The sequence below is a fragment of the Diorhabda sublineata genome, chromosome 1, assembly GCF_026230105.1.
Source record: "Diorhabda sublineata isolate icDioSubl1.1 chromosome 1, icDioSubl1.1, whole genome shotgun sequence".
In the NCBI taxonomy this organism is placed as follows: Eukaryota; Metazoa; Arthropoda; class Insecta; order Coleoptera; family Chrysomelidae; genus Diorhabda; species Diorhabda sublineata.
In genome coordinates this window covers 6,891,244-6,906,913 of record NC_079474.1, presented here as the reverse complement: position 1 = coordinate 6,906,913, position 15,670 = coordinate 6,891,244, and the positions used below count along the sequence as shown (strand labels likewise).

At 32.8% G+C, this 15,670-nt stretch overlaps 1 protein-coding gene across 20 annotated transcripts in view; it reads right to left on the bottom strand.

Moving 5' to 3' along the window:
• The window catches only part of LOC130446240 (PDZ and LIM domain protein Zasp), a 96,408-nt gene that overhangs the window by 31,892 nt on the left and 48,846 nt on the right, over window positions 1-15,670 (bottom strand). For 10 of the 20 annotated variants that reach the window (XM_056782444.1, XM_056782479.1, XM_056782372.1 and 7 more), the window contains exons 3-6: window positions 13,980-14,154; window positions 10,021-10,154; window positions 9,003-9,103; window positions 2,972-3,116 (exon numbers count right to left, since the gene is read on the bottom strand). In XM_056782444.1, coding sequence (XP_056638422.1) covers window positions 2,972-3,116; window positions 9,003-9,103; window positions 10,021-10,154; window positions 13,980-14,154 — 555 coding nt within the window. Of the gene's footprint in view, window positions 1-743; window positions 949-2,971; window positions 3,117-9,002; window positions 9,104-10,020; window positions 10,155-13,979; window positions 14,155-15,670 lie in introns of all 20 variants that reach the window. The other 10 variants (XM_056782363.1, XM_056782379.1, XM_056782497.1 and 7 more) reach the window with 1 other exon arrangement.

Genomic DNA, 15,670 nt, shown 5'->3' with positions numbered 1-15,670 from the left:
AAGAAAAAGTAGCTATTGAGAGAGGTTCCTGGAAGCCTTGTGCGGTCATATCAATGGAAACAAAAACAGAGTTTTTATTGAAACAGCCGGTGGAACGAGATCACTGACGGCGAACTGATACATAGAATAAATTTCAGGAGATCATCTCGTTCACATACTGCAGGTTCCGTACGGCAGCATTCACAGGATGTCGAACTTGCCGCTTTAGATTCGCCAGTACGTAGCCTGGGCTTTAATCCTTTCGAGCATTCATGGGATGAACTTAAGAGGAAAAAAAATCCGGGTTGGAAATCCTGCACCACCATAGCATCGAACAAGGTGGATATAGTTTGAGCTTGTATTCTCTTTACGGTCAATTATAACCCATTTTGTTTGTTTTCTTTTTCGTTTGATATATTTTTTATGATATAAATCTAAGATTAATGGCTTGGAGATGCTGGAGATCAGTAAAAGAATGGAAGCTGCAGATTTTTTGCTAGGGACTTTTGATTCCGAGCTTTTTTCTCACGAGTGTCAAACTTTCACAATGTGGATTTATGATTGAGGAAAAGCTATATACAGTAAAAAACTTATCTATCTACTTATTATTTATTTGTGTATTATTTCAGTTTTCTTAGCACTAAGACTAAATATATCATACACATGTCTATAGCCTTGACATATACTTTCATTTTTTTTGCAGTTTTAAGGAAAAAAATGGAAAAACAGCGACAGTACATAATCCAACATAAAGTTGGACTTACACAATAACCCTTTGACAATCAGTGCATATGGTCGCGCCTTCCGGCGCAGTAGGTTTCTCTGAATATCCTTGTGTTTGTGTACTGCCTACACTAACTGATCGGGACTGTTCGTTAAATGATCGTGTCTGTTCGGTAACTACCGGGGTCGTGGATTTTCGACCACCGATCGCGTGGCTGTGCGTCGAATAGAAATCGGAGCGAATTACTGTTGGGAAAAAAGCAAACGACTCAAAAATTATGTTTGTAGCAGTGTTTCAGTGGATGAGTTGGTTAAAAAATATGATAGTTGAGAAATTAGATTTTCCGTTTTATTGAATTACAGATTAAGAATAAATTTAAATCGTTATTCTTTCTAACTGCAAAGAAAATTTCATTCGGATTTTCCGAGCAATGTGAACTGGAGATGACTCTGTATTAGATGTTTTAAATTACTTGGTATGGACTGAAGAAATTGAGCTCTCATACAGAGTGAGTTTTATGTAAGGAAGGCCACAATTATTTTGGAAACGGCTTGTACAATTTTTATAAATTATTTTGTACAAGGGCATCATCTAAAAATTATTTTCCGTACGTTCCATTTTTCGGGAAAATCAGAATTCTATCGATGTAGAATTTTTATGGTTTAATGGCATAATTGTCGACGTCTTCTTTATTGTCAATTTTTTAAATCAAAAAATTTTTGGGAAGATCCAAAGAATGATATTTAGACAGTGATACATCCGAGTTATAGAGTGGGTGCAACCTCCCGACCGTTCAAGACAGTTCATGACAAGTAATCAAAAATACATATTTGAAATCTGGCGTTGTGAATAATAGTCAATAGTATATGAAATTTTCAGCAAACTTAAAAACACGCGATTACTTTTAAACCATTCTAAATAGGCGTTTACATATGCGATAACGTCCTCGATTGATAAAAATCCCTCGTCTGCAAGTGAAACTTTGAGGTTAGGAAATGAGGGAAAAGTCGCTGGGAGCCAAAGCTGGTGAATACAGTAGAAGGTCAACCATTTCAAAGTGAATTTTTTTAATGTATGAGAAGATCTTTTATCTTGAGGAAAAAACAAAATATTCGACTGATTTTGCTTACGCTGCGTCAATACGCCTATTAAATGTTCATTTAATTCGCTCTTGGTCCAGAATTCAAAAGCAAACAAAGCGCTGACACCTTACGTATGCTTAATTCTCCAATCAGTATATGGCAAATGCGTTCTTCTGATATGCCGATAGGGTCTTCCATTTCTCTAATCTTAATCCGACTGTTGTTCAATACCACTTTGTGAGCTTTTTGGATCACTTGTTCTCAGCTAAGCTAATATAAGTTGGAAATTAGCTGCTTAAAATTTTACTATCGTAAATCAAAGTGCAGAATCTCCATATTATCTAGCCCCTCTTTTCTCTTTCCATCTCACTATACAGTGGATTTGAAATACTTCGTGTCCATTTACTACCCTTCCTTCGTTCTAACAAATTGACGTGGATTTTATAATTATCAAACTATATTCAGTGAAACTTTATGACATCCAAATATCGATAGTTTTTGCTATTCTAAACTATTTTATGATAGGTGCCCAGTATTTTAGCGATATATTGATGTAGTTTGGTTAACTACAAAAGTTGATAACTTTCAGCAGAAATACTCACAAACAACTGTTTTTCAATAAATAAAATCTCAAATGTCACCTGAGAAACGTGCATCAATTTGACTTAGTCGAGGTATTTTTTCTCGATATGATACAATCAAACAATCCTCTGTAAAAGTTGGAGAATATTTTTTAGATATCCAATTATCAAATAACTTTCGAAAAGCTTATTATTTTCTTTACAAAAAATATTGTTTTGTAGAAATCTACTATCGGTAAGAAGATTTATATGAATATTATTTACAAACGTGATACATTTTTGAGATGAATATTTTACAAAGCAGCTCGTCTTAATCTATTTTTTAACAACCCAAATTCGGTAATTTTTTATTTTAAGCTACTTCAGTACCGAGTTCGATATTCCAATCCTCCCACCTTCGTTCAATAAAAAAATGTTGTACATAACGAAATGGAAAAATAGAAGTATGTTTTCAATAATACGGTCATTCGAACTTCTTCAACTATCCTACTTTTCAATTCAAAAAACCATCTTTGTAATAAAAAAACAAACAATTTTCCTCTCCTTTGGTATCCGTCAAAAGCAATATAAGCTGTAAAATATACGTTTTCATATTGAGTACTCACACAATTAACCGTTCACAATCTGCACAAATGTTCTGTCCTGGAGGTAATTGAGGCTGTGGAGGTTGCGGCTTATTTTCCGGAGCTTGTACGTGCCTAAGACCTGCAATGCCGCTGTTCGGGGTCGTCACTACACCTGAATCCGGCTCTGTGGTTTTGTTATGGATAGTAAGAATACAACAGGTGGTAGAAGTTGTGTACAGTTTGGTGGTAAAGTCAATGTGAAGAAATTAATAAGAACAATAAAAAACAAATAGTAGAAAACTGTAAAAGCGTTCTTATTTTGAATAATATATATATATATATATATATCATCAACTATTCTAAAGTTTCTTAACTATTCTTTTAATACAATATTAAAAGGAAAAGCTAATATTTTTCAGGCCAAAAATTACCCCATTAACTATATAATTACAACAAAAAAATTTACATTGAAATTAAAAACATTATCCAGATGAAAGAAAGACATCATAAATAATTTTTGGTATATTCGTAGGGAAGAGTATATCGACAGTAAACCTAAAAACACTGAGGAAGAGATGGAGTAACTCTTCATCAACATAAAATCATCAAAGCTAGATAGCAAATTAACTGTCAAATCAGAGAAGAAGACTGATAAGTTACGTACTAATAAATTGCAACAAAAAATCTTTAGCCAACTCACTTCCGATGTACCAGTAAACTAACCTGATTGTTTAATACGTTTTGTTATTCGACATGAAAAAAATGATCTTAACATTTTGGTCAAAGATTTTTTAACAAAATTCTTAACAACGGATCCAACGGAATACCCATCCTATCATAAATTCGCGTAAAGTGCTCTGATACATCTTTCTATCTTCCTCAGTTTGTCTTCTGTTTTGTTTGTTTTATTTTTGACCATTTTGGAATCAACAAACTTCAATTGTTTGAAAAAATATTATTAAACGTGATCGTAATCAAATGTAATTTGTAAAAAGCCGATATTTCTGCTTCTTCAGTTTGTTTGGTTCAATCATTATCAACCACAGTTTGTTAGTAATAAATGAACAATATTTCATTAGTGCTTACAAAAAAACTATTTATTTTTAATTTGTTTAATAGACATTGTAGATAGGCGTAATTTCTAGACCAACTTCATTTTAACGTCATTCTGCGGATAGAACATCCTAGAATTGAGGATTTTGAATCATTAATTTCGTACGTGTTTGCTCCTGATTTATTAGAATAATTTGAACGAAATTAATAATCGAACTAGCGGAGAAAACAGCACCCGCTATCATCCCTTCGTTATCGTCAAATTCAACTAAAGAAACGTCCACGATGAGAGAACTAGTATCAGTCTCGATGAAAGCGATGATGAACAATACTGTGACATTCAAATTAGTGATCGCAGTGAAATGAAGAAAACGAAAAAAAAGGCGAAGCAAATGAATGGAAAGAACTGGCTCGTTAAAATATGATGATGGAACGTAAGGAATTTGAACAAGATAAAAAAAATCAAAGGAAGGCTTACGTGATTGCTAATATGATTGATTCAATGTAATGCGAAAAGAACAAATACCTAAAAAAATTTTTCGACAAAATTTTTGAACACTTATGAACTCGGAGTAATCACAGTTCAAGCATGAGTAAACACGTCAGAGTATATGAAAAGAGAAGAGGATCGAATCCGAGCAGAAGTGAGGAATTAATATTAGGGAGAATAACTCAACTTCCTACACTCAAGTATTGGAAAGTTTTCCCCACAAACTTCCTGAATTACCATTCCACTATGTAAGGGAAGATTTCACAAAACATTTTCTGTAAGAAGACATAAGATGAATAAAGCAACTCTACGAAATATTTTAGCAAGAACGCAAAGGCGATGATAAAAATCTCATTGCTGGAAGAAAACCAAACACGTGTTTCATAGCGAAGAAAGGTAAAATAATACTAATACTAATGGATCTAGATGTTGAAAGATTTCGATCTTTGGACTCTGGTAGCTTGTACTTTGAAACTAAATTGTGTTCTCACAACTCCTCCATTTATAATGGTGGCATCCAACATACTGCATATTATTGGATTAGAGAAACTTGTGTACTGGACTCAAAAGGCTATGTTTGTAACAAAAAATAAAATCGCTGTAATAGCAAAATAAAAATATCGTAATGGCTAATGCCCTCCTCAATTTCTCCACAAAGTGGATATAACTGTGTGGAGCGGATCCATACTCAAATAAAGTGTGACTTTGTCCACAGCTGCATCTAAAGAAAAATCAAAAATCGCGAAATATACCTACCAAGCCATCTACTTAAAGCGACCAATGAAAGTAGGAGAATCCCTGAGCTATAAGAGATATTCATGTTTGATTTTAAGTCATTTAAGGATTACTCAAAAGCTAGAGTTCCACAAGTATTAATCAATAAGACCCTATAAGAAGGCAGAAGATACAATATTCATAAATACTCGCGCTCTAAAGTATTCGCCAGTCTTAAATACAGCTCAAATAAGAAGTTGAGGAAAATTGTCTTCAAGAACTACCTGAGAGAAGAAAACCAAAACCATTTCAACAGAATTATCCACCGTCGAAAACGATAGCATTCATCAATACTCTGGGACTGCAGCAAGTGATGTACAGTTTAGCAAAGGGAATAAACATTAGATCGCTCAAATCGCAGTCAGTCATTTAATTCTTAAGGAAGGAATTAATTTTAACTTTTTTTTTAAAGTTTTACTACAAACGCGTGGTATTTAAGTTTTTTAAACTATAATTCATTTGTAAAATCATATATGAATAGATTGTCAGGTAGTTTTATGAATCATTTCAACTTATTGCATGCTTCTGCATAACCTAAATAAGTATTAACCTGTTCAAACGTAGAGCCTTGTTTCCTGTGATTAGTCGATGCTAAGAATGACAATTTTCAATCGCTACTTGCTTCCATTATAATTAAATAAAAAATTCGTGTATTGTCATTGGTCAACTTTGGATTCATTTTATCGTCAAAATGAGTAGAAGATAGAATCTAAAAATCTGATTACCACCATGGGGAACTCGTCAAAGATAACATTACAAATTTATAAATTTGTTATATTATCATCCAACCCTAATAGTGCGAGAAATCACAATTCAATTCTATGTTTTGAAGGGCTCTAGAATCGACATTCGGTTAGATAAAAGACATATATTCTAAAATCTTGTTAAATCTAATGTATCATCAGAGATTCTTGATAAATGTGCTATATTTTAGGTCTATCTTAATTTTTTGAAAATGGAGTTGAGTTAACAAAAGCTTTTTTGGTTACAACCCTTTTATAGGCAACCATATTCAATTAGAAGGGGTACATTTTGATAGATTACACTAATACCTACAAATTTTATGGAAAAGTCTTCTCATTTTATGAACTATTTACGAAATAATAGTGTTTAGGGAGTCACCAGATACGGTGTATGAATGGAAAATAGCAGTTCAGAGTTAATATTTAAAGGTGTTTCTGACAGAAAGCAAAGTTGAGTTGATAATGGAGGATAGAATTCAAATAAGCCTTTCTGAACCGTCGTCGTAGATATTCTGAAATTAAAATTATTAAAACGAATCAATAAATCAAATATAAACACAACATTTACCACCAAACTCGTCAATGTGTATGTGTAACTGGGTATACTGCGTCTTATATTTTAAAAATCAACAACAAAATACACAATAATATTATAGTAAGAGATACAATCATTATAAAATCTGTGAGATCAATGAAACTACTTATTTAGTTCGTTTGTGAATCTCTACAAATTTTCAATTAACAATATTGAGTAATAAATAATGCAATAGAACATGTTGGCTACTTCTATTTTCTATATTTTTTATGATTTTGCCGCAACTACTGGCAACTTTGTATGGAAATTTTATACGAATATATTTTGGAAGCTGATACATCCAATGAATTTGTTTTTCAATATAAGAGTCATTGAGCAAAATTTCAAGTGAACATAAATATCATTTAATTTTACACCAAAAAGGTTTCTTCGAGGAAACTTTTCTGCATAACAGCTGATCTAGAGTTTCCTAAACAGTCGCTTAAGATTAATAACATGTCAGTGTATTCAAAATTTGAGTACATTTTGATGAACAATATCTAATTTGACAAATAACAAGGTTCCAGAAATTAATCATCAATCATTGACTCAATGTCATAACCATCAATGAACGACAGTTTTCCATGGCGAATTCAGAGAAAATATTATTGTCTTGTAAAATTCAAAGTTAAATAATCATGGGTACTCCAATAGCTCAGTGCCCATATTTATTTAACTTTGAAAAACAAGGTAGTTTACTGATTAGACTGGATTTTTGTTAAATGTTACAAGAAACGAGAGCCCTCTGTCCCAATGTTTTGCATGTATCCGTTTTATCGATTGGATCCCATTTACGCGACAAAAATTTTCAATTTATATAATGCTCACTAATTATTAATAATAATAATTCACTTGAAATTTTCCTTTATAAATCTAATATTGAAAACTACTAGTACCTGTAGTACCTGGCCCAACGAAGAAAACCCAAGAATTTTGAAAAAAAATATATTTATCTTTCAACGTAAACTCGTTTTAGCTCTATACAATTTTCCTAGCGATGTTCAATAAGTTTGATACCCTTTTTATAATAAGAATCGTCAAACTCCTCAAAATAGCCATTAACTGCCTAACTTCATTGTTGGAAAATCTTTGACAGCCATTTTCTTAAGTGTGGGAACAAAAAATAATCCGAGAGGATTAAATCTGGTGAAAAAGTTGCATAAGGTAGCATCCCAAAAAAACCGACGCCATGACCTTGCCTAAAGATACAACGGTCTTTGCCTTCTTTGGAGCTGGTTCTCCCTTTTCTGTCCATTGTTTTGATTGTTCTTTTGTACTAGTAGCAAAAGCAAAATTGAACTACATAATATATAGTGAAATTAAAATGTGATGTTTATATTTATATATTGTATATAATTTGGTAGATTTAAGATTATAGTTCAAGAGTCAAATTAAAATTTCAAACTCAACAATGTAAACCAAATATTCCAGGTATTGAAAGCTAATAAATATTATAAAATTTCAATTCCAACTATAATGAAAATGCCAGGTATTACAATAATATAGAATATCCCTGTACAAGGGTTCCCTATAAATTGACACAAATTTACGACATTTGGGTCTTACCGAATTTCATATACCTAAGTTTTGATAGTAATTAAAATTTGAAAAACATTATATATACAGAACGCTGGCTAATGCTCCCTGATATATTCCCAACTAAGTACTTAACAGAGATCTAAAACAGGTATTGGGGAATATGCCAAATTAATGGATAGTTATCAGAAACAGTTGAGAGTTCACCTCACCGCAATAAACTAGTTGCAAATCTCCTTATTCTTCAACCAATAGGAAGACTGAAGAGATATGACCAACTGAATCTAACCCACAGATTAGGCTAACAGAGTATTTTATGATATTCCTACCGGCCAGAAAAGCCGTATGTAGATTCAGGGATATTCATCAAAACCACTATTCATAAAACACTGAGAGTTTGCTGAAAAATTAATGTACACGGTTTGTTTTTAAAGTAAATTATTACTAAAAGGAATCAAAGTTGGAGATCAAAGTACAACTACAGTAAATTGTCATAATAAAAATACGCGTAGCTCCCAAGTAAGCCAACATTTGCGTGTTAATGTAATGCATTGTCAAACAAAGCATAGAAAGCTTAAATTTTCACGTGAAAATCACTAAACATACACCCTATTCACCTAATTTGACAATGCGATTCTTGATAAAAAGATAATGCAAGTAATCAATTTCTTGAGAGCATTTCAAATGATAACTAGCTTCAAACTGTTAAGTTTCGGAAGCTTCGGTTTCAAAAGTGTATTGATTAGTGGTAATTACATTCAACATTAATAAAATCATTTGGTCAAAAGACTTGTAATAGCTCATAATATATATCTTCATCTATGTATTATTTTTAATAGGATACAGATGTAGCCAAAATGTTTGATATTGCACAATCCAAAGATATAACAAAATAATTACCTTGATCGTTGTAGTTTGTATCGTTTTCAGCTTCTTTCAGCGCTCTAAGTACTTCGCTATTAGAAGCATCGTAGTTTTTCTCGTTTTTCTTGAAATTCACACTGAAAATATGAAAACAGTAAGAAGTCAATTACAACACGTATTTTGTAGAAATCAAAGCTTTTATTGGACTTGTTTAGTTATACTGAGATTTTAAACGTTGTGTATTTCAACTCACATATTTCTCAGTCAATATTTCATTTTCTATCCCAGCAAGCTGAATTTTGCTAAGACACTGCTTGCACTCTATTTAAAAATGTAAAGAAAAACTCTAAACGAGTAAATTAAAATATCCTAGTAAACCAGTCAGATCTCTGAACTAATTAAATTTAAATTTTGTGCTTCCAAGCAATCTGAGGGCCCTTCACCATTATTCTTCCACAAAATAATGTAATCACACTATATCAATTGATAAATTTGCAAGTTCTCAAAAAAATACCGAAAAGCATTTTTTACAGCGTGAATTTGAACCTTCGACCGGCAAATCCAGAGGTTGACGCCTTAGCCCGCTCAGATAACGAATGCAATTAAAGTGGTGGGATGTACTAACAGTAAAAAGCCATTTGATCTTAGTCCAAAGGAGAGTTAGAAAAAAATTAACCCACTTACAGGTGAAATTAATAAAAATGTGTTAAAACCAAATACTTCAACAGGAATTTGCTAATTCGGCACTTCGGTAATTAATTTAAAGTGTATTTATTGTGTTATCCATGAAACCCACGAAGAGTTAAGTCATCAAAGCTACAAAATGAATCATTAAGTATTAACCTTCTGGCGAAAATACGATTGCCTATTACTACAGGTCAAAAATTTTATTGATATTTATTATTTACATATTATTTTCTCAAATAAAAGTGAATTTTCTCATCTTATTTCTTTATTCAGATAAAAATAAATTCAGGAGTTACTTTGTGTAAGCTTTGTATAAGAAACTTCTCTATCTATATTATATACTATGGAGAATAAATTCTTAACTTACCCTAATGCACCTGTAGATAACACTTCCGTTTGTGCTGAAAGGGTTTCTGCTATACTTTCCTCTGAATATAGTTTTACGGGACTATTATATTGCGTGTTAACTAATCTTGGTCCACCATTGACAGCACCATTAACCTGGAAATGATAAAGAAAATCGAATAAAAATATAACTCTCTCCTAATCAGATAATAAATGATTTGGTTCCACTTCAAAATATAATTGTTATTGATAACACCGCAGTCCTTTTCCGCGTTTTTGAGAGCAAAAAGGGTATGTCTAAGAGTGATTGAACTACCAGTACTAGTAAGATATTCATCATATATCTATCATTTCGACATAACTGCTTAAAAGTAAACATAATTAGCTTAGATCTATATACCAGCAGGCAGGTCACATTTTGTGCAACTAGCATGCTAGCGTGGTCCGAATGGAAAGCTCTTAGTACTTCCGCCGTCTACGAGGTTCAGTCAATGATCAAGTTCTTAAATTAAATTCGAGCAACATGGCGTCAGAAATTGAATTGTCTCATTAATATATTGTCAGGTATATGGGCCGATATAATGAATCAGAAGGGAGTTAAAGTTTCCATCATGAAGAGCACAGGGAGTGAACATCCTCATCAATAATAATTTTGTTGCACGTAATGATGAGCTGAGCAGCCCTTGTCCATATATATTGTGATACTTGTTGCATGAGATTGTCTGTTTTGAAAATTGCACCAGGTGGGTCCCAAAAAATCTGACAGTCGAACAAACAATTCAACACTGTAGTACTAACATTTCTGCGGTAATGTAGACCTCGACAGAATCGTCACGGATGATGTGACTTGGATTCCACACTTCACCCCGAAAGCAAAGCAGTGCAGTGGTCAATGTATTGGCGGCATAGTGGATTTCCTGTCAGGCCAAATTCGAGGAGACGTCGGTATGAAAAGTATCGTGCACGGTATTTTGGGGCGGGAAGGGCATTCTGCTCATTGGCTACCCTCCACGTGATTAAACGACCGCTACTATGAAAGACTCAGGTAATTGCGACGTGTCATTCAAAACATTTGTCACGAGTTGCCAATGATGTGTTAGGCCTTGCATTATCATGCTGGAACACTAAACCTTTCCGATTTGACAATTCTGCCCGTTTTTCTTCGATTACTTCATCCAGTTTCATAAATTGTTGACAGTTTGGTTCGTCGTTTGGTTCGTTGGAAGTAGCTCAAAAAACACAACACCTTTGTAACCCCACCACTGACAGCGTGAGCTTTTTTTGTTGCTTTTCAACTTTCTATGTGGTTCATTGTGTTTGTTCTATGATTTTTTTCGAACTATGTTACTATTCAGGACCCATTTCTCTTCACCAGTGATGATTCTTTTCAAGAAAGGATCGGTTTCATTTTGTTTAAGGTGCATATCGCAAATGTTGATTCTTTATGTTAAATAAATTTCTTTCAATTCGTGTGGTACCCATTTAAAATCAATCCACAATTAATACCTTTCATAAAAATCATGCACTACTTGTTTCTAAAGTTAATGGGACCAGTATCACGTGACAAATGGTGAATTACAGCACTAACATAAATTATTCAAAAATTAAAGCACGGCTCTCTACCAGTAAAAAGCGGAAGTACTTAGTTCATGTGTAGGTTTATTTTGCTTTCGATATAACCTCTTTTTTTCAATCTCAAGAGATTTCAATATCCAATAAGTGTATCATAAACATTCTGTTCTTGAATGAGATGTGTGGAACAATATAAATTGATTTGTTGTTGAAGAAACAAACAAGGAATGAAATTATTACTCTCCAATTACTAACATACAAATAACAAATTGAGATTATTTGCGCAGTTGTTTTTGGCAACCTAATCTATATTATGTAATACCCAACAAATATATCATTGAGTTTAGCTCATAGTTCACCGTGCCAAGAAATTGAAAACCACGTACATTGCAAATAAAAAAACATGGCACAATAGCCGTCATGTGAATTAGATTCCAAACATTTTGGCTGCATTGTTAAAAATTTTTAATGGAGTATTTCCAAAGCAATGCATATCGTAAACAATTCAAAATGTTTTCAAACCACTCATAATATAACCTTAGCCTCATCTTGCGTTTGTTGGCATTTGAAATGGTCAACTATTCATTAGGGTGGTTCGAAAAAACCGTTTTTGTTTTTGCGATTTCGAAATTCCATTACCAATCAAAAGCTGCTTAAAATTTATTTTTGAAACTTTGTTGTCCAATGGTAAAAAAATAATATTCCGTAACATATTCAAGACATTTTTTTCAAAATATTAATGTTCTAATTTTTTCCAGCTTCTTTATTTTGCGCCTAAATATAGCACAAAATAGATAATAAACTACTGACTAACTGAATAAAGCAATAAGAAAAATGCAATTCAAAATCATTACTACAGTGAAAGTGGAAGCAGAGATAAAGCGATTCCAATTACGGGTATTATGTCAATGAAACATCAGATCAATATTTCAGAAGAAATATTGAGAATTTATTCAGTGAAAATTACAGATTTAAAATGAGAAATGCAGGACACGGGAAAATTCTATTTAAATAATGTATGGCGTATTATAGAAAATATGAAATAAAATAATCATGGAGAATCACAAAATAGAACCCAAAAAATGTCAATGTGTGATACAGGAAAAGAAAAGAGGAGCCCGAATATATGGAGGCAATTAGATAAATCGTCAAAATATGGAAAAAGACAAAGAAAATACTACATTATACAAAAGAAACTGAGGACAGAATGAAATTATTAGTGTATTGTATAAAAGTGTATTCGTCACAGAATTAATAATTTTAGGAGGTTTTTTCGAAGGCATTAATCAACTCCTATCAACTTCCTTCCAGTCTTTGTTATTTGGAATATTGAATAAAAGTATTTTCAAATAGGACGATTAGATGGATAATTGTACCGATACTTAAAAGGAAGCTTTCAATTTATTTTATGTACGTTTATACAATTTATAAGTATATACATCTTTCATCGATAATGGTGCTCTCACTGCTCAGAAGTACATTGAGGAAATACTTCTAGAGGTTCTGATTCCGCTTTCTAAATTTATTGGTGATCAATGCATTTTGATGCAGGGTAATGCATATCTACATACCAGAATTGTTCTCGATTACTTGAAGGCAAGTAGAAGTGCAGTATCTTCCGATATGAATCACAAATAAAATTTGTGGGATTATTTAGAAAAGAGATTTCAGCTTATAATTCAATTTCATACAACTTCATATTAAAAAGTTTTGATATGACTGAAAAAGGGTTGCTAATTTTTCCCCCTTATAATGTAACAGGAATATTGAAAGAATAGTTGAAAGAATAGAATAGAAAAACCGAATTTCAATCACCACATTTTAAGGATGACATCTCGGAAAGGGGTGGGTTGAGCAAATTTTGTTATAGAAAAGACCCATCCAAATTTTATACGACGAATCACCTTCTGAATTTTGTCGCATGGATTTAGAAACACCCTGTATATAGTTTGTAATAATGAAAAAAATATATCAATAGGTTATCGTGTATTGACTGCAAACCCTATAATCAGCTTCTCTTGTCCTGAAATCGATATATCAAAAAATGCGTTATATTATGAACACATTGTATAAGATTATGAAATGTTTTCTGTTTGTTCGAAATCAGATGCAAAATCACACACAGCAGCAAGTATTCTTGAAAACTTTTCCTCTCAATTTAAATTTGGATATATTTTTCATACATCCAGTAAGAGTAGCAAAAAATTCTTATTATTCAATCCAAAAATGATATGTGCAGTAAAGAAACTTTGAGAAATTGAGTATGAATATGCCAACATTTCCTATAAGATCAGATAATTGTGATTATATTTTCTGAAACTGTACACAATGTAATAATTAGTTCATTTAAATAATCATTACCTATATTTTCTTAAATCTATTATTAGGAGAATTATGTAATTAACTCACCTGAGGACTAAAAGGTTTAGCAGATAAATTGTGACCCGTTCCAATGGCTCCAATATTTTCACTCTTGTTAGAAGCTAAAGAGGTCCTTGTAACGGTAGTAGCACTATTGATGTGGGGAGATGGAGTCGATAAGGGGCCAGTAGGTACAACTGAAGGTTTCCACGTAGATCCACCTCTGAAAATAACGGACAGTTGAAAAGTTTAGAGGTTAATTACCAAAATAAATGTACTGATTCAGCAAACTGGGCACTGTATCAATTATTTTTGATCAAGATTAGGTCACAATGGAATGTTATTTATGTTTCTAGGTTGCCAGTGAGGTATTGGGGTCAAAAAAAATCAAGAAGGCTCTAGTAAGATTGTAGTGAAAGAACAAGGAATAAATAGTTATTCTGAAATGAGACAAGGTTTAAATACAATAAGTAATTTGATGACAAGGTGAAAATATTGATTTTTTCTGACACAATTTGTTCTATTAAAATTTCTGTCATGTAAATATTTTGTAAGGTTGTCATTTGCTGGTAAACAATTTCCTTCCAAATAGTATTATTAGCTCAAAAGTTGAATATAAATAAATGAATTATATTCTGATTACTTTTATTTGATTTCATTACACGTTTTAAGTAGCTGAAACATGTAAGTCCCAGTTTCGAAATGCAAAAGTTAAAAATTTGAGAGATACCAGATACAGTTTTTTTTATTTCGTTTAACGTGCTTCGACAGCGCTGGTCATTGGCACACAAAAACAATCAAATGATACATAAGTTAAATAAAGGACTGTTACTAAATCTATTACAATACGTAAATTATTTGTATTTTCTCATACAGCTTGGTGGCTTTAAGAAGGATTTTCGTCATTTCTGTCGGGCATTTAAGTGTCTTCTTGAGTTTGTTTTTCATATCGAACTGCTGGTATGCGGTAGAGTATTCTCCGCACCTCCACAGTGAGGATGTGCTTAAACAGACACACTTTATAACTTTAGCAGACAGAACGACTTTCTTACGACATAAAATAGCCGTGAGTAAGTTTTGTGTGGTCTTCTCATTATCACTGCTTCTCTCCTATTCAAAAGTTTAGGGAAAGGTTAGAAGTAGATGGATGGATGTTATGTAATGCTGTAGTACTCTTGTTCCATATATCGCGCCTAGATTTTTGAGTGAGGTGAACTTAGTCTTCAGATCATTGGCAAGCTGAACTGGGATTTCAGAAAGATCCTTGTGCCTTCTTTGGCATGGTGATCTGCAGATTCGTTTCCAGCAATTTCAGTGTGCGATGAAAACCAGATAAGAGAGAGAGTTACATCAAGAGTAATGAGAGTTTGGTAAATGTCGTGAATGTTTTGGACTATGGGATGGTTGGTGAATATGGTTGTAATTGACTGTATGGATGAAAAAGAGTCAGTACATATGACGATATGCTTATGGGGAGAAGAGTTAAATTTGGAAGCTTGAAGGATACTGTATAGTTCACCAATGTAAATACTACACGTCGAAAGTAACCGAAAAGAACTTATGAGTTCGTGGTTTGTAGTGATTGCGCAACCGACACCGGATTCAGCGTTGGAGGAATCTGTGTACCGTGTAGAAAATTAGGTCGAAGGATTTTTTATGCACAATTTCCAAGAATGCTTTCTCTACAAGGGCACTAGGGGATTCATAGATACTTATAAATAAGTAGGTATATACCTCAT